The sequence below is a fragment of the Meleagris gallopavo genome, chromosome 11, assembly GCF_905368555.1.
Source record: "Meleagris gallopavo chromosome 11, MGAL_WU_HG_1.1, whole genome shotgun sequence".
Classification (NCBI taxonomy): domain Eukaryota; kingdom Metazoa; phylum Chordata; class Aves; order Galliformes; family Phasianidae; genus Meleagris; species Meleagris gallopavo.
The window spans coordinates 13,888,749-13,911,058 of NC_139414.1; the positions used below are offsets into that span (position 1 = coordinate 13,888,749).

The 22,310-nt window shown below is 44.6% G+C and overlaps 1 protein-coding gene across 13 annotated transcripts in view; it reads right to left on the reverse strand.

Moving 5' to 3' along the window:
• The window catches only part of LPP (LIM domain containing preferred translocation partner in lipoma), a 321,092-nt gene that overhangs the window by 170,548 nt on the left and 128,234 nt on the right, over positions 1-22,310 (reverse strand). For all 13 annotated transcript variants that reach the window (XM_085232828.1, XM_085232827.1, XM_085232817.1 and 10 more), the window contains one exon: positions 11,722-11,831. In XM_085232828.1, the coding sequence (XP_085088954.1) occupies positions 11,722-11,831 (110 nt within the window). The remainder of the gene's footprint in view (positions 1-11,721; positions 11,832-22,310) is intronic.

Here is a 22,310-nt window from a genome sequence, read left to right on the forward strand (position 1 = left end):
TAGCACAGCCAGGAAACATCTTGAGAAATCTCCAAAACCAATTTATAACCTCAGTGTTGTATAGGAGGCTTACAAGAAGGATAAATAATGATTAAAAAAAACCAAACAGATAACAGAAGAAGAAAGCAAGAAACGAGAAGGTATCAGTTTCAAAACAACACAAATTAGGTGTTTCATCACAGAATGTGCTGCTGAGCTGTGGAGCTACTTCTGCTGCATGACACTGTGGTTGCTGTGTGTTTACAAGGGTTTCAAAGGCAGCTGGAGAAACACGTGGAAGAAAACTATGAAGATGCTTCAAAGATGAATAAATAAATAAGTGATACTCTGTGCTCCTCCTTTTACATCTTTGTCTGGCCTATTGACACTGGCTGATCTGATTTGGCTCTGCACATTTACACCTCCAGTAAGCCTCCATCGTGCTTCATGTACGCCAGCTGTCACCCTGCAGTCACTCCTGCTGGTGGGTACATGTCAGTCTCTGCAGATTATCAACTGATCATTGACTTAGTGCAGGGCTTGGACCAACACCTGGAAACCCACATCTTCCCTCCTGGGAGCTGAGATGACAGAAAATGCAGTCAATTGCGCTCAGCCTCCTGGGACCTAGATAAGAAGGAGAGCAAAGACTTCATTCCCATTATGAATCTGTATTGCAACGATGTTTTATGTTTCCCTAGAGATAGTCTGATAGGCACTGATCACATATCAGAGGAAACATCCCTGTCCCAAGGAGCTCGTTGTCAGCTAGATCCCAGGGCAACCAGGTAGAGGGGCTGCAGAGCACCTGGCAGGATGAGGAACTTAAACCAGCTCCTTCTGGCCACCAGATAAACACCAATCCACTGGGCCAAAGCAGCTCCTTAATGCCTGTTATATTCTCTACTTTTGCTATTTCAGCCCTGACAAAACAAGCCAGAAGATGACAAATCACCACCCAAGCCATCAAATCTCCATCTGCAATTTCACTGCAGGATCACCCTGACTACATCACATTCAAATGCCAGATCCAGTTGCCACCATAGGCATTCAAACCTGCAAAAAGCCTTTTTGGGCATTCAACCTCTGGCTTTTGCTCATGGAAGAAAGTCCTGGACTTTTCAACATAGGCTAAATGTGGCTTTCAAGACAGTGGCACTAGTGAAAAACAGCAACGTGTTCTTTTGTCAACAGGAGGATCTTCACACTGCGGGCCAGCTAGAACACAAGCAAGAGGCACAAGAAAGCAACAGGATGGGTTTGATAAAGAAGTGTGGGGATGGATGGAGAGGAGTAGTCCCACCATCTAACATCTGCCAGCAGCAGAGCCAGCAGCCCCCATAGTTTACTTAACATGTCTGATCAAAAGTCTTGGGAGGCTTGTCTGTGCTAAGTGCTACCAGATGCTAAATCAGCAGCAAGATGAGAAGTGTATTAATAAACTAAGGAGGCACATAAAGTTATTTGAAAGCTGAATGAGGAAGATGGGGAGAGAAGGGGGAGAATAAAACCAGTTTATTTTTCCATTAAGGCAATTTAATATTCTCCAAGTGGAGTTACAATCACTCGTCCTTGGGAATTAAATTGAATTAGTGAAACTCTCTTGTTCGTCTGCAGAATATACGATATAATGTGGAATATATCAACTTTTTCTTTATGCCTTCTGCAGAACAGCACTACTTCTCCGCTCATAGGGCAAGAAGAGTTGGCCATGAAATCCTTTTGACTCAGCATGACTTTCAGTGACTGTAACCAACTTTACAGCAGCAGGGAATATATACTTTTCCCTTTAACTAATACAATTACATTAGGACTCATTATTGATAATTATGGTGACTTAGAAGTTTCCCATTTCTTTGCCCACTCTCCCGTCAACTTAAAATCTGCTCCAATATCATCACGAATTAATGTCTAATTAGCCATCAAGCAGAGCTGATGTTCCCTGCAGAGTATCAGTGCTTTCAGAAAAACTGAGAGCTGAGGAGATATTGGATGTTTCACCATCTGCCTGCAATGGGAACCATAACCAATTACCCAACACAAAGTTTAATCAATTACAGAAACCAAATAGCTCACTAAGTGGCCGCTGCAGTAAAGGAAGGCCTTTCTATTCACTCCTCCCCCATGGAAGTTACATTCATGAAAGATCCAATGGCAATGGCCATGAGTAGAGAATCCCTTTACCTCCACATCCTGGCCAAGCTATAATCTTTCTCTTTCCTTTTCTGGCATAAGAGAGAAGAGGAGGATGCCTCCAAGTGCACAGGACATGTCTGACAAGCCATGAATTACGCACGCCTACACGCACACATCTGGTGTCCAAGGCACTGCCAGAGGAAGCCCAACAGCCGCGGGAGAAGGATGCTCTCTTGCCATGTTCCCCTGGAGCAGAGCAGTTTTTACAATCCATTTTGTTTCCTTTTCATGAGTATTATACCAACCCCTATGCTCTTCTCCAAAACTTTTAAGTGAACTGCACAGTCAAATAAGAACGGGTTGAAGACAGCGAGAGGCAAGAAAAGGGACACGTATTTTTGACAAGATTTATCTTGGATGCTTTTCCACTAAAGGCTATCTGAATGGAAGCCACATGTGCAAGATCCACCTCCAAGAGTCAGTTTTACACGTCCCATGGCTGAAATAATGTGCCCAGAGATGTGCTAGGGAGCTTACCCTCCAAAGGGAGTTGTACCCAGTAGGAAGAAATGCCCAGCTCCAGCTCCCTCCTTCCCGGTGCTGTGCACTATTGGAGCAAGAGATGTGCAGAGTTGACGACTGGCAATTTCTCTTTTTTCAACACTTTTGTTGAGTCTGACACTGAAATATTGTGTCCAGGTTGGGAGGAAGTGTTTTAAAAACTCAAGAGATTCCCCAGGAAAGCAGAAACAGCTGACAGTGAGACACGTACAGAGCTCGCTTGGTTTCACTTCTAAAGGAGACTGAGCAGCTCAACGGCTTTACCTAAAAAGCTTCCCAGAATGAAAATGTCAGATACTGCAGGACTGTCCAATCCAGCAAAATAGGAAAACATGCCACAACTAGCAAGCTGAAGCCGGAGAGATTCTGTTTACACATAACAAAAAAATATTCACTTATGTCTAATAGCACAAGTAATTAAACTGATAGGATAAGGGGAAGTGGTTTCAAACTAAAAGAGGGGAGATTTAGATTGGAGTTAAAAAGTTTTTTACAATAAAGGTGATGAGGTGCTAGCACAGGTTGCCCAGAGAGGTGGTGGATGCCCCACCCATGGAGACACCTAAGGTCAGGCTGGACAGGGCTCTGAGCACCTGATGGAGCTGTGGGTGTCCCTGTTCAGTGCAGGGAATTGAGGCAGATGGCCTTTAAAGCTCTCTTCCAACTCAAATAATTCTGTGATGATTCCAAATACTAGAATCAACTTTTAAGATTTCTCCCTCTCCTGATGTTGGTGGGTGCCTTTGGTCTCTGTGGATGACAAGGTGAAGCAGCTTATGGCCCTGATCTGTGGAGATGAAAGCAAAGGCACCATAGAGTTCCCAAATGTCTGCTGAAATCACTTTGTGTTTCTACCACTTTAACTGAAAATTAAATTTACATGAACAAACTCTATCCCACACAAATCTGTATATTGTGACAGTTAAATGAAGAGCTTTTAAAAAGGGACACGTCTCAGGCAATTTTAATCAAAAAAGATAGGTTTTGTTAAAGCTACCAATTTCAGAAAATTAAGGTTGACTAAAACTGTTTTTAAAAACTCCTTTTGGAATTTAATCACATGTTGGAAACCCATATGCAGCTGCTAGTGTCACCTGCAAGAAGACTGTATAAAACATAAGCTTATGCTTAATTTTACACATGTGCTGAAGTTCTATCAACTTTAATGAAGTTTAAGCACACAGTCAAGCTTCTCTGAATTTGAGAATGCATTCCTGAATGCAGGCTGTGAAGCTATAAGAAATCACTGCTAAAAATAAAATAAAATAAAATAAAATTGGGGCATTTAGTTTTCTCTGAATAAGCTCCAAGCACAGAAGTTAAAGATATAACATATTTTGGAATTTGTTTGCTTGTTTTGCTGTAACAGGAAGGGGTACACGCCAAAAAGTTTGCAAGGATTTGAGAATCTCCCATAGAGCCTGGCAAGGTGTCAGGAAAACGGATGTACAAAACTACATGACAGTGGATGGCTCAGGTTTGGCTTTCTGAGAACAGAGTCAAGTTAAAAATCTACTGTGTCCAAGCTGAGAAGAGGAAAGCCTGGACTCAGCCTTGATACACGCATTTGGGGCAGCCTCAGATAAGTATAAAAACCACAGGTGAAGAAACGGTATCTGAGTGACACAAAATCTGCACAATCAAATCTGCACTGCTCTAAGACCACCATAAAACCTTGCAAGGAGAATTCCCAGCATGCAGATCCTTCCCAATTAGCTCCCAGGTTTTCTCAATATTGCCCATATGCAGATAAATGACTGAAAGTTGTTGGTTGACATTAAGAACTCATGCCTGAAAGCAGCTGTGCATCAAAAACCGTGATGTCCCCTGTACACATTAGGACACAGGACAATATCTTTTTTGCTTGGTCAAGCAGTTGGCAACCCTGCCCACAGCAAGGGGGTTGGAACTAGACAGTCTTTGAGGTCCCTTCCAATGCAAGCCATTCTATGATTCTGTGAACTCTACTGCTCCTTGGAGCAAATACAGCCACAGAAGCCAAACGGGATTTGTTTCAGTGCAGAAAGCATATTCTGAGCCTAAATTTCCATAGGAGCCTCATCCAGCATCAGCACCTACTGAATGCTGCCTCAGGTGGGCAGCCATGCCATCAGCCCTGGGAAGCGCTGACACCAAACATCTGCACGGCCCTCAGCAGAGACATCTGTGGGGAAAACACCGAGTGGTTCTGCAGGGCTGAACGGGCTGAATTTGCAGAGCCAGGTGTGGGGAGAGCAGGTCAGGAATAAGCAGAGTATCAGAGCTGAGGATGAAGGCCAGACCAGGGATGTGACGAGACAGGAGGCTGTTTCCATGGCAAAACAGAGATGCGGAAACAACGAGATAGAGAGGGACGGAGCTGTGGATTGGCACTGCTGAAGAGGAGATGCTTGTGCAGTACCTCTGACAAAGCTGTCGCTGGCTGGCTTGAGCAATGCTTGGAGCTGCTACAGCTTTCCCAAATATTCCTACTTCTCACACAACTGAAAACAAAGCCCTAAAAACATTCTGTGATGTTTTCCAGATGCTCTTTCTTATCTGTTTTTTGCCCATTAAAGCTAATCAACATCCTGCATTTTCATCAGCTAATCAGAACGGAAAATTACAACTGTGGGGAATGGTCCTGCAAAGGTGGAATGTAATAGAAACAAACATTCAAAGCCATGCCTGCTTTTCTGTCCTGGAACAAATTCCTTCAGCTCTGGCTGCAAAAACACTTTCTGCTGCTATTTCTACCACCCCTCCACTTGCTCAGGCACTGTGCTGCACACTGCTTGCAGTGACAACCCCTTCTGACACCAAAACCACCTGCCATGGCAGCAAAAGCTTTGGTGTTTTTAAGTGATTGAAACAAAAAAATACAGACAAGAACCTGCATTTGAGCCACTTTGATTCTTAGAGGTTTGATACACTCACACTTTCCCCATACCCACAACGCTTAAAGACAGGCAGAGATCTAAAACAGGGTGAACTCGGTGTTATTCTTTAAATTATCCAGGGCTGCAAAATCAAATTTAGACAGACAATGAGTACATGTACACTTCTTTTCAGCTTGGCTGACAAAAGCTTAATTCATTGCCACTCAGTACTGTAGTACTTAAGGCATCAAAATCAAGGTGGGAATCTGACTTCTGCCTGCTGTGTCACATCCCAGCCTACCACTGCAATCATATTCCATGGAAAGGCTTCGTCTTCTCAAACCACATCTTCCAGCCCCAGCCAGCTTCACAGAAAAAGCAAAATAATTTGTCTCTGCTGCAGTTTTTAGAATTCCTTTTGCTACTGACAGTTTGTTTATCTTAGTCTCGCCGCTGCATCACAGTTCCCTAATGCAACACAGCCTACCAGGATTTGACACAAGAGCAAGGGATCCTACAAAAGATCCTTCCTAGGACCTCTTAATCCAACAGAAGATTTGAATAGAACTCAGAAATGAAAAGAATGTAAAAGTCTTCAATAGTGATCATGTTAGCTCCCACTCTACTATCTCTTAGCTCATTTGATGTGATGGGAGAATTCTCATTTTTTCATTACCTGTTTTCCATCTGTTTAAATAATTCTACCTTGGATGCAGTGATGGCTTTGCGCCCTATTGTTTGTTGCAGACTGAGAGAACAAAATTACTGCTTTGTTCTGCATGCTCTCCATGCCTCCCACTTTACTCACCCCATTCAAGCCTCTGTTGCCCATAAGAGGATGACCCAGCTCATAGATTAACCTCTGTGCAAGAATTCTGTGATTCCGTGATCTCTGAACCCCACAATCAGCAATCCCTCCAACCTGTTTCCTATTACAACCTTTTAGATGGGCCTGTGCTCTTATTTACATGTGCTCTGTATTAGCTGCTGCTTTCTTCTGCTCCCACACCTCATCACCCGCCGTATGGCACATGACCAAAAGCCACTTCTGTTCCTTCTCTGAAAGCATCTCACAGCCCCTCTTCCGAGTGTGCAGCAGCATGGGTCCTGGCACACCCAGCTCACTGCTACTACATGAAACAATACCAGAACAAATACATTAAATAACGCAGTAATAACCATGATGAAAATAATGAGACCAGTTAACTGTTTGGATCCTTGCTTCCTTTGTAGTCCTCGCTGAGAGTTTTAGCTATTAAAGGCTGTTTTGCACCGTAACATTGCCAAGATATTAATAGCCAGGCAGAAAGATGAATGGCAGGCTTACACTGCACAATTAAAACTTTTCCAGTTTACCCTTTCTGTAAAATTTGTGGTTTATAATAACCATCTTTGTCTATTCTGAAGAGAGTATGGATTGGAAAGTTACATAGATGGGAACAGAGGTTCATTACAGATTTAAAATAGAATGTGGTTTGGCATTGTAAAACAAACATGCGTATAAGATGGGCCGCATCAAGAGGAGACTGAAAGACATGCTCAGTGTTCCTCTGCGCTTGTGATCCTGCATTTACCGGTCACGCTACCCGCAGACAGGGATAAAAAAGCAGCGGGGATAAAATGTCCATGCTTGTTCCCCTATAACATGTAGGCCTGCTCTACATCCCTGCTCATTCCGCATTTCTTATACTTACTGTGTGTCTCTATATGCACGTAGATGAGATACCCAGATATTCATCAACATATACAGACTCTGTACTGCTGATTTTCTTACCTTCGTGCCCAGAGAGCCCTATAAGTGAACAAACACACACCAGCCTGCAGGGAGCCGGTGAGCACTCAGCCATGCAGGGAATACGCATGTGATTTGCTTGAGCCCAGCTCAGAACACAGCCCATTGCTGTGCCTCAAACACACGAGGACGGCAGGAGGAGGGAGACAGATCAAAAGCATTCTTGAAAAGCCAAGGTTTGAATAAGAGGGCTAACATCACCAGGTAATTTACTTATACTGTTGGACACGGCTTCAATTTAGATAAAAGGCAGTTGCTTATCACATGGATTTTAATAAATCAGTTTAGGAGCCACAGAAACCTGCAGACACAGGCTCTGCAACTGAAAGCTGTGCACACAGAGTGAGGCTCAATCTGCAGAGGCTCCGAGAGCGCCCGCTCCTTGCAGGAGCACAGCAGCTGTCAGCAGCACGGATGCTTGTTGCTAGCGAGCACCTAAGCCCAGGCCCATAAACCTGATGATTAACAAAATCTAGCACTAGAGGGAGGCTGAACACACTTTCTGCTCTCTTTGGTCTTTTTGGCTTCTCCAAGCGTTCAAAGGAAGGCGATTTCGAGCGAGCCCCGCCGCAGGCAAAGCCCAGCAGAGCAGGAGATGGGAGATCCCAGGCAGCACCCCATGCTCTTCCCTTCCCCAGTACCTTCTCAAAATAGATGCTCCAAACTGAAAACACCAAAATGTTTTCCCGAAAAAGGCAGCAGCAGCGCTTGCTTAGGGAGGCAGGCAACAATTGCTCAGGACACAGGATCGAGGCACTATTCTCAGCCCGTGCTGGTCAGTCTGGTTACCCAGGCACATCACTTTCCCTGCTTCAGCTTTCTTATCAGGCACAAACCAGTGCTTATTTTGTGAAGGGCTTTGTGGCCCATCAATAAAACACATGCTGATAACGGGCAGGGGCTGTCGGGGGAGATGCAATCTCTGAGCTGAGAACAATCTCTACTTGGGTTTCAACTAAGGTCCCAAATGAACATCAGATCTGTGCTGCACACACGGCACCTGGGGGTAATTAGCTGCAAAAGTTGTGGCTGCTCCAGAAGTGGGACCTGAGGGTGAGGACAGCCGGGGGGTTCCAGCAGAGGCTCACAGAGAGCTGCAGCCCGCACTGCTGGGCTCAGCCTGAGGTCTTCAGGGGAAGGCAGGGTAGGGACCAGCTGTTCACATCACCCTGTGCAGGTCCCATCCCAAAGAGCCACTGCTTTTAGCAAGGGTCCCGCTGTGAGCAGAGCTGGGTGCTTGTGTGAGCTGCTCACGTCTGTGCTCTCCCCAGCCTGCTCAGAGTGCCTTTTTAGAGAGCAGAAGGCAAAAAGAAGAAAGAAATCTCCCTGCCTCCCACATCTATCTATTTCCCTTTGACAAACAGTGATTTCATTTTTCTTCCCGTCCAGAATTTTTTTTTTTTCCTCTTTTAAACTGAGCACAAGCCAACGTGGCAAAAGCCTCTCTGCTATGTCCTTATTTGTCAAACACACCATCGCCGCGCCCTCGGAACCTCGCCTGCCATCACCACTGCCTTTGGCCGAAGGGGAACTTCCCAACACAGCTGACCCCAGCTACAGCATGCTGCTTTTTAAACTAAACTTTTTTTTTTTTTTTTTTCCCTGAAGCATTACAGTTAATAGGAAAAGAGTTGAAATTTCCTTCCTCTTTTCTCCCCAGCCCTGCTGCCAGTCGGAATGTGATGCATCTGGAGGAACAAACAGAAATTACAGGAAAAGGCCAGATCTATTGCAAAAGTATTTCGTGGCTCAGACCTCAGTGCAGGTACTAGAGGGAAAGTCAGATACTAAAGTACCTTTTTGGATCCAATCCTAAGCAGCCAGCTCCACCGTCCAAACGCAGATCCAGAGATAAACAGCCCTACGAAAACTGCGCATTATTATTTTAACTGCTGCTCCACAAGCTACAACTTAAGCTGCAATTATCGGTGCAGCTTTCAGCTGTCAGTCAGCAGTGCATGAAATGATAATAAACTGACCATATATCTGCTGCTGCCCTCAACACACAGTGTAAAAGGTTTTACCTGGAGCCACAGTGTACATTTTTCATATACTCTCATCGGAATGAAATCTTCTGCCATCCAGAGGATGTCCTGTTGTAGCAAGGCTGATACATTTCCAGCTCTGTAGCATGTTTGAAGGACTCACATTGAGCCATGCGGGCAAACTCCTGCTCCCAGCCATTGGATCAGAGGCTCCGGCACATGCATTCAACAGAGAGAAAACTGGGGCCCAGAGATGATAGGGTTTGATGGCAGAGAGTAGAACTAGCTTCAGTTTGTTGGAACCCAGTCCAGCACACATGCATGAGAGCGCTGCCTTTGTGCTAAGCTGTCCTGAGGGAGCATCTGAAGGCTGGAAGCCCAACGAGCATGGCCACCATTCACCCTGCCCCATCAGCTGGGCAACTTCTGCAGGCATGTTCAGTACTCACTCAGGCATCAGACATCTCTCTCAGTTTCCACAGGTTGGATATTAGGAAGACATTTTTTCTCAGAAAGAGTGGTGATGCACTGGCACAGGCTGCCCAGGGAGGTGGGGGAGTCACCGTCCCTGGAAGTGTTCAAAAACCACGGAGATGTGGCACTGAGGGATGAGGTCAGTGAGCATGGTGGGGATGGGTTGGATTTGGTGATCTTAGAGGTTTTTTCCAACCATAATGATTCTGTGCTTCCATTACTTGCCCTTTTCCTCCCCAACTCCCCAGCATCCCTTCTTGCATTTGGCTGCTCCCACAAGATAAGGATCTGATCCTGCAGTAGGAGATCCCGATTTGCACTGACTTATGCTCCCAACCTCTTTCACTGAGGATTGAAAGAAAAGAAAAAGGAAAAAGAACATGAGTGAGCACAGATGAAGGATGGGGCTCTGTGTTAGCTCTGCAGAGTACTCTGGGAAGTGGCGGCATGTGGGGATGCAGCTCCAGGCCCTGCTTCCCCCTGACCAGGCCATCCTGCACAAGAATCCAGCTCTAACCAAATGCCTGCCAAACTCAATGCTGCTAACACTGCTCCAGCTCCAGCTTCCCAAAGTCAGAGAGAAAGAGTGTGACAAATAGCAATTACATGAGCTCAGCAGGCAGAGTCAGCCCAGCTGCTGGTTTTACCAACATGCCAGTTCCAATGAAAGCCCCGTGCAGCTCAGGCACATCTTCGGCCTGAGGAATGAGGCACAAAGATCAGAAGACACGTGCCTCTCTTGATGAACATGGCTAGGTTTTTCTCTCTGAAAATCCCCCCAGGCTATGGCAGGCCCTGGGGAAGCAGGGCCTCTTCTCAGTGCCTGGCTCCCTGAGGGCCTCTTGGAGAGATAGAGACGCAGCAATACTTGCTGGGGAATTGCTTCATTCCCCATCCCGATGGTCACAGCCCTTCCTGGCAGTGGGGAACATAATTGCCTTTAACCCCTTCTTTCTCCAAGGATGCTTCCAATGCTGAACCTATTGCAGGAACATGCTTGGAAGTTGCGGCAGCATCTGAACTTTGCTACAGGCAAGAGATCGCAGGAAGCTCTTGCTTTCTTTTTACAGAGGCATAGTGTGGATGAAACAACTCTGCAGTGTCAGGAACAAAGTCTGGCCTCTTGGACCCTGTTCAGGGTCTGCCCACTTGCCTGCTGTCAGGCTCACCTCTATCAAGAAGTGAAATAGATCTCCTCCCTATTCATTCCCCAGACATATTTTAGGTTGGCAGCCACAGCCTTCTTTTTGCTCGGCTAACAAACTAAACTCTTCTGGTCACCAGTGACAAGATCTCAACTCCTTGCTCCTGGATCACCTTGACCACCTGTCTCTGTGGTCTGAACACGGCTTTCCTGACCTAGCACAGCAGGACCAGCACACCAGTTGAGCCTGTAAGTCCGCACAGAGGTGTCCAAGTCTTCCCATCCACACAGCACATGCCATCACATCTTAGAAGTTTTGCTTTCATCCACAAGGCCAATCTAGAAGATTCAACCCAGCAAAAGCAGGGTCCCAATGACATCACTGGAGTCTGAGCCAGGGATTATTTGCTTCATTTAATTTTAGGCATCTAAACAAAGCACTTTTAGGATCAGATTACTGCCCTAAAGTCTCTCCACAGTCAGTGGAAGGAGATGGTCCTTCCAAAAAACAATTCATTCTGGGAAGGTTTCACTCCCATCCACTATCACAAGGGCAGAATGCAATTAGTTTTCTAATTCAAGCCGGATGGGAAAAATCCTTTAATAGCCCAGTAAGTTTTGAATGGAAATATTCCCTACTTGGGAAACAGAACTTGATAATGCTAACTTGGTTGTTCCTGACACGTTGTTTCAAACCACAGCACTTTGCCACCTTGTTTTATTACCATATGTTTATTTCCACAACCCTTTTGAATCAGTTCTGCACTCCCAATAAAATTTTTGTCTTCTTACCTGCACGTTGAAAGCAACGTCATCCAGAGGGGGTGGTGGGGGAAAGGCACCTTGTGATGTGATATTCCCGAGGTCATCAACAGGAGGCGGAGGTGGAGGAAGAAAGTCTCCTAGGAGAGAGAATCGAGAGAACTTAGGCTTATCACAGAGCACCAGCATTTTCCCACATCATTTCAGAACATCCTTCTGCTGCCCAGAAGGAAAGCTGGTACAGAGAGAAGGGCAAGGGGGATGGACCAGGTCCATGGTGCCTGGGCCGTGAAGTGGCTCGTGCAATACTCACAGCTCTGCCTCTATGGCAGTTAACACATCATTTGACCACTACCTACAGCTGTACCCCTCACTGTTGCAGGAGATGGCTATGATGGCTCAGTAATGTTCGCAGATTACTTAGCGGTTCTCAGAACCCAGCAGAACCACGGGTGACTTGCCACACTGCCTGAAGGCAATAGCATGCAGCTCCACACACCAAAGCTCGCATCTCATTTAAAGCTGCTGCAGGTGGCTGAAGAACTTGGACTGACGAATACCCCACATCCAGTGGAGTCCTTCAGGGGATCCATCCCGCAATGAATCCCACCCAATTCACTCCCCTCCTCTGCTAGATGACACCAGCACTTTTGGTCGTTAAGACTACCAGATGCTGACTGCAAGCAAGGACTCCCTGCTGGAGAGGACACTCAGAGGGCTAGCCATGGAGAACCAAGCACAGTTCCAACTAGTTTAACAGCAGCTGGAGCCATGAGAGTCAATGTCCTCTTTTCTGTCATGGAGCCTGAGAGACCTTTGTGTTTCGCCAGCTTAAAAATGAAGTTCTTCAGCTCGTCTCCTGCATCTCCGCTGCTGGCAGGCAGCCACGCTCTTTGCGTTTCCCTTTCCTATAGGGACCTCATAGCTTCACATAACAAACTGCTGGGAAATTCACAGGCTCTTCTCAGTGACAACAGCCAAGTAAGTGGTAGGCCAGTTGCAAACTCAGAAGCACCCATCTCTTTCAACTCCGAGGAGGCCTTTCACGTGGGACCAATGTATAAAATACCTCCACTATAAATTGGTTTTGCCTTAAACTTCTGAAAGTGCAGATGCAAATACAGAGCAGCACACTGTGAAGCCAGGAAAGACCTCTCCTAGAGAGCTTTAGAGCAGAATGGGCAGCAGGACAGCAGGCTCTGAAAGCACCTTCCAAAGATGAAATTCGGGGAGCTTGCCATTAGCACTGGATTTGGCTCCTGGGGAGGCAGCTACTCCTAATTTGGACCACTTCGGTATATTTTTATTCCTTCTCATAAAGCTTTATGTTGCAAGCAGAGCTGTTTACTGCAGGTTGTCCTGTGCACATTTGCAATAGGAGTTTAAGGTAAGTGAATCAAAATGTGGTATTTCATGTGTCTTGGTGTTGTGGCTTTTGGAGGATTTTAACCCTTTCTGTGAGGAAACACGGGCTCCCTGTTGACCCTCCACATCCTGATGCAGCATTTTCCTGCCTCCCATCGGATCCCCAGCACCATCCCCAGTGACCAAGCAGCAGTGTCAATCCCCTGCTCTGGATATGGCTGCCAAAAAGGGTTGTTGGATGCGTGGGGCTGAGCTCCACAGGGCATGGGCACCAGCAGCACCTTCCAGCTCTTTGCCATGGGAAGCAGGACCGGTTGCAGCCCTGGAAAGCTTTTCAGTTCTATTTCAAACCTCCCAAATGCATGAGCTCTGTGAAAGGCACCAACCCCCTCTAGAACTTTCAGGGATCTTATTTCCCAGGAAATCAATTTCTTCCCAGTTTTAAGTGAGCATGGCAAGAACAACAACCCACACCAAAAACTTTGGAATCCCTAAGAAAGTACTGTCCTAAATACAGATGCAACAAGACAGTTTGAAAACAACACATTGAAAACTAATTTAAGAGAACCATGTTGCTCCAATACACAAAACCCTATGAAACCTACTGGCTTGTGAAATTATAGAGTTCAAGACCGATTTACAAAAAAAAAAAGCACAATGACATCTGCAGTATCTCCTTTTTGCTCTATAATTAATCCAGCCTTTTATTTCAAATCATATGAAATACAATACGGAATAAAAACAAAGGAATAAATATTTTGAAATTATTATCTTCAGTGTTTCATGCTAAAAATGCTGTGATGCTGGAACGCCAAGTAAACTTTTTTCCTTTGCTTTGAAAATGAACCTTCAGCAAACCAATGTGATTTTGCAAACAAATTCAACTCCAGCGGATGTGCACTTCCCCAAGAAGACACTTTAGATGATGTTTCATCTGTTAGCCCCAGCTCCAAAGCCAAAGACTCCTCTTCCTGCCAAACCCTGCCAAGCTACGCGCCTTCATTATCCTAAAGCAAAATAGGTAGAGATTCTCTCTCGGTAGAGAACGGGGCGAAGGGGATGAGATAGGGTAAAGGACAGGGTTTGTGCGTAAACAGAGGGCTGAGAGGGAAAACAACAACTGCTGTAACAAATTCAAAACAAATACCATTTTGCCCCTTTGGACGGGCTGTTCCTCCCAGAGGAAAAAATATTGGCAAGATCTTTCAGAAAAAGAGCAAAAGGACAGAAACAAAGAGAAGAGCCCTTTTTCAGAGCTTGGAAGGCAACTCTTCCCTTGGAGCAGGAGGCAGCTGGCTGTCCGCACCCCAGCCCTGTGGCTGGCTCTGCTCCCCTAAAAGGCGTCCGGGAAGGTTTCAGGCTTGGGAGTAGAAAGCAGATGCGTGATGAACTGGGGGGACCTTGCAGATGTTTGGCCTTTTCCTAGTCCTCTGTGAACAGATGGACTTTTCTCCCTCACAGCTTCAGTTATTTATCCTGCCACTGAACTCCCTTCTTTCCCACACGCAGCCATAGGACTCATTGAACTCAAAGAGAAACTTCTCTCAAACTGAAGAGGGAAAGCTGTTACTGTATTGTTATTGGCATCACTGTGAATCTCCCTCAGGCAGAGAAAGAAGCATCCAAAAACCATAAAACTTGGGTCCTGAACAGTGCAGTGTTAGATGACATGTGGAAGAAACAGGTCTTCATTTCAGGAAGGAAAGGAGGAAAAATTTTAAAGAAAGCTCATGCTCCATCTCAGTAGTATTACAGAATTCTAGAATCATTAAGGTTGGAAAAGACCTCAAGGATCACCTAGGTCAACTGTCTACCTACCACCAATACTGCCCACTGCCCACGTCCCTCGGTGCCACATCTCCATGGTTCTTGTACACCTCCAGGGTCAGTGACCCCACCACCTCCCTATGCAGTATGTGCCAGTTCACCACCACTCTTTCGCAGAAGAAATTTTCCCTAACATCCAACCTGAACCTCCCCTGGCACAACTTGAGGCCAATCCCTCTCATTCTATCTGTTACCTGAGAGAAGAGGCTGACCCCCCACCTCACCACAACCTCCTGTCAGGGTGTTGGAGAGAGATAAGATCCCCCCCGACAGTCTGTGTCCCCACAGAGAATCACTGTTTTCTATCCTCAAGCCCTTCCAGCACCCACCATGTGGGATCCCTGGGCAGGGGGCAGTCTGCTGGTCTGCATGGAAAATTTCACTATCACAATATAGAACTAAATATTTGTTCAAAGCTTTAATAGAGACTATGTGAGCACATGACTGTACGGAAACTCATAGACTTTTACCACTGTCTGCTTGATGCCTTCTGGGTATCCTGTGCCAGCTGAGAAAAACACCCTGTCCAATGCAGCAAGCACCTTTCTCACTCAAAGGCAAACCTCTCAGTGCCTCAGCACACGGGGTTTTGTGCACGATCAGACATCGTTGCCTTAAGTCTTTGTTTTCAGGGAGACACATCTGCAAGTCAGCAAATATATTGCAGCACAGTAATTGCTTCCCCCACTGACTGACACAGTTGTTTAGACATCGAGATTTGCAGCTCTGAAACTTCTAGACACAAAGATGATCTCACATGTTCAGTAAGAAGAGACTGTTTGGGGGGAAAACCCTCGGAAACACGAAATAGCAAAACATCATATTTTTTACTGAAACAATAACTTAATGATATCTATCAACCAACAAAACAGGGCTCACACTGGTGCTCTCAGATCTCTGACATCTGAAGAAGATTGCCCAGATGGTTTTCATTTTTCTTCCTCCAAATGAAAACAACCCTTTATCATCATTGCTGACTCTGAGGACGGTTCAGAATTGGTTTGAATCACCTGAAAAACCAAGCTCTCTCCTGGAATCAGTGAGCAGAGCACAAACAATGATGGAGCAGCCCCCACTGACGTGTTTCTCTTGTGATCCAAACAGACTGCCTTCTGGAAAGCACTGAGCAGACACAGTCATTTTCCATTGCCTGGTCAAGTATTTAACTTCTACTGCAGAAAACCAACGGTAGCAATTTGTGGGTGATCCATGGTAAAATGATTAACATTTACACTTAGAACCTAATTCATCTAGCACTGGGCTGAAATCCCTTTGACTGAGCTCACCTGGAATTCCTCCCCACATCCACAACAACCACTGTAAAATCCTGCACCGTACTGACCTCCTCCCAAAGCGCTCCTGAAAATTTCATCTTGCAAAAGGGACACTGCTCAAGAGTTAAATGTAGGCTGGTGACTCTCAGGTATGAACATGCAACCAACTCTGCATCCTCTCACTCATTACATTGCCCATAATGACCATTTTCCTGTAACACCTTTATTTAACACCTATCACAATTAAAATGATGCTTTGTGCCAGCAGGTCCTTTGTGAGATCATGTCATGGGTGGTCACTGATACCAAGTCAGTGCAGACCAAGCCATGACACACCAGCTACACAACTGACCTGTACACACACCACATTCATGGGCCATCCTTACAATAAAGCCAATCCAAAGCACTGTTTTAAACTATCACTTTTTTACCCATCACTAACTCTATCACTTGAACTACTTTTGTTAATCAGCTGCTGTATTAATAAGCAGGGGGAGAATAAAAGAAGAAAAAAACACCCCCCACCAGCTAATCTTACTCTCAGCATTAAAAAACGAATGCTGAATCTGTCACGTAGTTGCACTAAAAATTTACTTCACCACCTGCAAGCTGAAATATTGCTTTTATGGATTTATATTGTATTAAAAGGTCACTGGCTGTTTAAGTCTTAAACAGTTTTAATCATTCTAAAAGTCTCTTAACGGTAAGAAAAGGAAGCTCAGAACAAACAGCAGCAGGGATTCTAATTAAAAGGGCCAATTCATCTAATTTTATTTGGGGTTAATTATTCAGGATTCACTCTCTGATGTGTAAGGAATAGCAATTAGTAATTTTAGTGATTTGAGGAACATTGGAGGTGTAATCAGTTAAAATGAGTGAGTGTTTACAACACAAGATGTTGAATTCGTTTCTCCCAGCTGGAGAACAGGAACATTAGTCCCCTACAGTTCAGGACTATGAATCGCAGTCCTGCTTAAAATATTCTCTTTAAATAAAAAAAAAGAAAAAAACAATAACAACAACAAAAAAAACACACACCAACAATCATCTGCTAATTTTGTTTACTACATGGTAAGTCAGTCAGCTATGTGTACCGCAGCGGCTCACGTTGCTCACCTCAACCTCCATCCCATCACCCAACTGCCCAACCCTTGGGATGACCAGAACCAAACCAACCAGAACCAAAAAACCCTGGCATTCCTCTCATCTGCACCACTTCAGTGCGGCTATCAGCCTCCTGTCACGCAGCCCTTTACTACAGCTTGCTGAGATAATGAAAAGGAGCAGCCTGTGAAACTTTCGAATGTTAATTAACTTCTGTGTTTAAATATACAGAGGAAAAATGACCGTGCGATTAACTCAAAACCTCCAGGTACAATTCCTCCTATGAACTCAAACCCAAAATAGCTCTGCTGGAATCGCTCTGGATTTCTTCCAGCCGCACTGGAGCCAGAAAAAGTCACTAGAGCTTGCAGGTGGGGACAGAGGAGCGCATGGACAAGTGCCAGCGTGGAGATCCAAACACCGCCATACTGACGTTTGGATCTGAGTGGGGACAGCAGCTCCAAAGCTGTTTTTTCTACCTCTCAGAGGTAACTAGGTTTTATCAGCATCACGTTCTCCAATGGGACCGGAGTTGGAGCCCTGGGCATTGCCTGGAAGGTTTCAGCTTAACATGGCCACTACAAGAAATGGAACTGGTATGCTACAGCAAACCTTCAAACCATTCAGCTTTTATCAAGCAACATCATTTAGCACAAACAGGTGCTCAGGTGCTGTTTTTAGTGTTTGCATGTTGCCCTTTCATCCCTGCTCAGGTCACCGATGGGGAAAATCCCCCCCCTTCTCTGGTTCACGTTAGAACTCATTGACCTCCCTCGCAAATACCCACAAAGGCAGTAATTAGTTCACAAATAGGAAACGAGGGCTCAGTTCCCCAACTTATGCAAAAACTCAGCCGCTTCGCCACGCTGGATGCCCATTGTGAAAACATCACTTATTTGATGTGGTTGTGCTTTTTCCTTGGCTTGTCCATGAACCCTGCCCAGCAAAAGGCGAGTGATGTCCCACAGCTTCTATGCTCCCAGTGCCCATGGAGTTGGGAAAAAGCTAGTTAGCATTCCTCCATCCACATCCTACACACAGTGACCTTACAGCATGCAGCAGTAAGTATTGGTAACATCTAACATCTATACAAGGTTGCATTTTGGTTCTTCTACTTATTTTTTCTGGATGATTGTGGTGATGATGAAGCATTTTAACTAATGTCTCATGCCAACCGCTCCACAATAGAGAGATTTTGCTCACCTCAACCCCACGCCTTCCAAACCCCATGCAAATGAAGCCATTCTGCTCCCACTCAGACGTCATTAACACCCAGCAGATATCCCTGACACACTGCTATCTGTGTGGAGGTCTGCTAACATTAGAGACCAGCTCCAAGGAAAACAGACCCATCCTTTGCTAAAGCTTACCGAGTCACTGCAAGAAACAGCCCATGGCACCTGGAGTACTGTGCTCAATTTTGGACTGATACCAGGCTGGATATTAGGAAAAAATTCTTCTCCAAGAGTGGTGAGGCACTGACACAGACTGCCCAGGGAGGGCATCTCCACTGCCCCTGGAGATGAAGAACCTCAGAGATGTGGCACTGAGAGATACAGTTAGTGGGCATGATGGGGATAGGCCGAGGTTGGACTTGATCTTAGTGGTGTTTCCAACCTTAGCAATTCTATGATTCCATGAAAATGCTAATTAAAATCTAAGCTAGAATAGAGGGAAGAAGTATAGCCATAGGACTAATTGAGAAGGATTAAGCACCACACTTTGCTACAGATTCAGGATTTTAGACACATCAACCCCACCATACCATGAGCATGCATAGCCTTCCTCTGCCTTCCCTCCACCTAGTGCATTTGGAAACAGAGAGCTTGACTTGGTCTCTGCAGCAATTAGTATGATGAGACCCCACTTTGAGCTGCAGCTGCTCAGGTCAAATAAACAGGGGCAAAAATAGTTCCAAATGATTTTTAAAAATGACAGAAAACAGCCTGCTGAGATGGAAAGATTTCAACACAAACAACTGGAAATATGCTGGAAATCAGGACATCTAAGTCAGAAGAGCAAACCCCGTCCTCAGAAGAGAATCACACTGCATTCCTACACACATCCTCTGCTTCCAAAGAACGAAAGCTCCATGAAGCAGCTCAGCAAGAGAAGCGTGCTACTACTCAGAACAAAACCGAAAATGGTTATCTGTTTGTTTATTAGATTATGGTGTTAAACTCATTTGTCCATCGCTAAGAGCTCCTGACGAGAGTTGACAGTGGCATTTATTTACTAAAGGAGGCTGTTGTGAAGGAGTCCTATAAATGAGTTGCGTCACTGGATATAGATCACTTTCTCTCTGGCTCTTGTGGCACAGCACAACTAAAACAAATTTTGGTTTTCGTCACAAAGCACCATAGGTCATCATGGCTTTCTCCCAGAAGCAGCCGAGGAAGATGAGGAACAGCACCCTTTCTTGTCACCAACCAAGCCCTCCCTGTGTCAAGTGATGACATACAAAACACCGCACAGATCAGAAAAATGACCTCCCAGAGCTCCTGACTGCCAAAGGACTTTCTCCAGCTTCGGAAGCTACAGCTAACAGTTTTTAAGCAATCTCAGACTTATCTTTGCTTCTAATTGCTTTTGTTTTGTTGTTTGTTGTTTTCCCGCTTTGAGGGTAAATTGAAATCTAAACAGTCAGAGGAAACACGATGTGCTGCTGCCTTGGCTTGAATGTCAAAGCCAGCAGTGGCCCATGCTGCACAATATCTGGAAGAGCTGGATCCATCCTGCCAGCCCAGCATGCAATGGAGAGAGACAACAAAACCCTTGCTGCAGCTGGAGCATCTTGTTCCATGGTAGGGTCCACCTTCCTGCAAGGCATCCTCTTCTCAGTCTGCTGGCTGCCTGGGTAGACTGGAACAGAACCACCCAGTGGAAAAATGCACATACAGCTCTCATAGATTAACTGGACAAGAAAACGTAAGCTGATTTCCAAACTGGTTTCTGCAGTTCCTCCCCTCCATATGTAGCTCTTAGAAACATCCACACTTCCAGGCTAAAGCAGAACACGTGTCTTTAGCAGATATGTCACTGTTTCCAGCAATATGAACAGCATGGGCTTGCTTGCTTTCTTCTGTTGCAACTAGTCAGTGCTATTGGGAAGCAGAAAAGCTATCTAGATTTTCTTCATGCTGCAGTTTTCTTTCTCGTTCACCAACTATAATGCTTGAATATAAAATTACACCCTTAATCCTTGAAGATTACTCAAGATAAAATCAAATGTTGGACTAACTTCTTTTCTATTTTCTTCTTTCCAAGTGAATAATGCTCAAAATATCTGTATCTAAATATAGATTTGTATTTCTATATAAATACATACAGATTCACATATATATTTACATATAGTGGCAGTGGTCTTAGTGGATGAAGTTTGGTTCCTTTTGCTCCTATGTGCTGTAAACATCACACATCTAGCAAGATCACAGAAGAGAAATGGGATTATGACCAAAAAAAAAAAAAAAAAAAAAAGGAGGTATCAAGAGATGCTTTACATCTTCTCTATAGTGCTTTTGAATAGCACTGAAAGCAGAAAGGAAAATATGATACAGGCTCTCTTCTTTGAGGTGAATTTCACCCTAAAGGACTGATCCACAAGCTTTCCTGACCAATGAACATTAACCAATACCTCAAAGTTCTTATACACATTTATATGTGCAGTTATCATCATATTCTAAGCAGAAATGCTTTAAAATTTACAACTTTTGCATAATTCAGCAAATTAACTGATCTTCCCTTACATTGGCCTCCTGGCAGCACAGAGACCCCTAGTTAGGAAACAACTTGCTAAGCTGACTTTTCAAGTAATTATGTTTATGCTTTCTATAGCCCACAAAATCCAAGTGCCCCCTTAACCCACTCTACTCTTTGTAAGTACCTGTATTGGTTCTGGGGAAAACACATCTCTCATCTTACACTGCCTACAAAGATGATCATGATATTGTAGTTATTTGAACTTCTGACCATTCTGAGAAAGCAGTCAATTCCACAAGCGGTTCTGCTGTGACTGTGCTGAGCATAAGGTGCCTCCCTTCCAGACAACAAGTCCTAGGGTCTGGCAGCAGCCCAGAGAAACAGCAGAAACCAAAAAGGGGCCCGTGCAGTGCAACACACCACACCAAAAGCAGGGTCAATTATCTGGTGGAGAGAAACCTGGGTGAGATTAATTTCAGCTTGAGTTAAAACTTTTATCTATAACCAAGGCTACAGAAAATGAATTACTGAAATATTTGTGGATGTCGTTAAAGGGAAAAATGTGGAAGAAAATTAAAATCTTCTGCACAGATTGTGGTTTTCTTGGAAAGGCCAGAGATTGTATTCTTGTAGAAAATGTTGTGGGGGGAAAAAAAAAAAAAGAAAAAAAAAAAGATAAGCTGTAGTAACATACTGCTTGAGCTTCAAGGCTGGACCACTCTGAGGTTCAGTTTTCCCTCAAAGCTGCAACTTGGACAATTCTGGACAAAGAATTAAATTGAGTTAGGTTAAGAATTTCTCACGATTTTCTTTCTCTCCCAATCTTACTGCAGGAAAGCACAAATCCATTCTTTTTCAGACTGATGACTGATCTTCATTCCAAATCCCCACTCCACAATTAGTAACCTCTAAGAAAACAATTAAAATGGATATACTGTTTGAATGTGTGCTCAGGGAGCAAGAGAAAAGTCATCTAAAGTGACTGCTTTACAGTTTCATGTAGTTCTTTCAAAAGCTCTGTCCTAGAGGAATTAAATAACCATAGTTGGATTTCTTTGATGAAAGACACCGAAGTGAAGAATACCTTATTTAATGAGAAAACAGAACATTTAGGTACTGGATCTGTAAAAAAAACGTGAAGTAATCAAAAACACACGTAAGAATGATCTGAAATCAGCCAATATTAATCTACAGAACGGACGTATTTTGAATTTGGAAACACTGACATAACAAAGCTTTAAAATGCAATACTGCATCTAGACAAAGTTTAGAAGTGGCTGTTGAAGATCATGTAAGAAACTGTGCTCTCTGTTTTCAAGAAACTGATGGATTTACTCCTAACCCTTATCA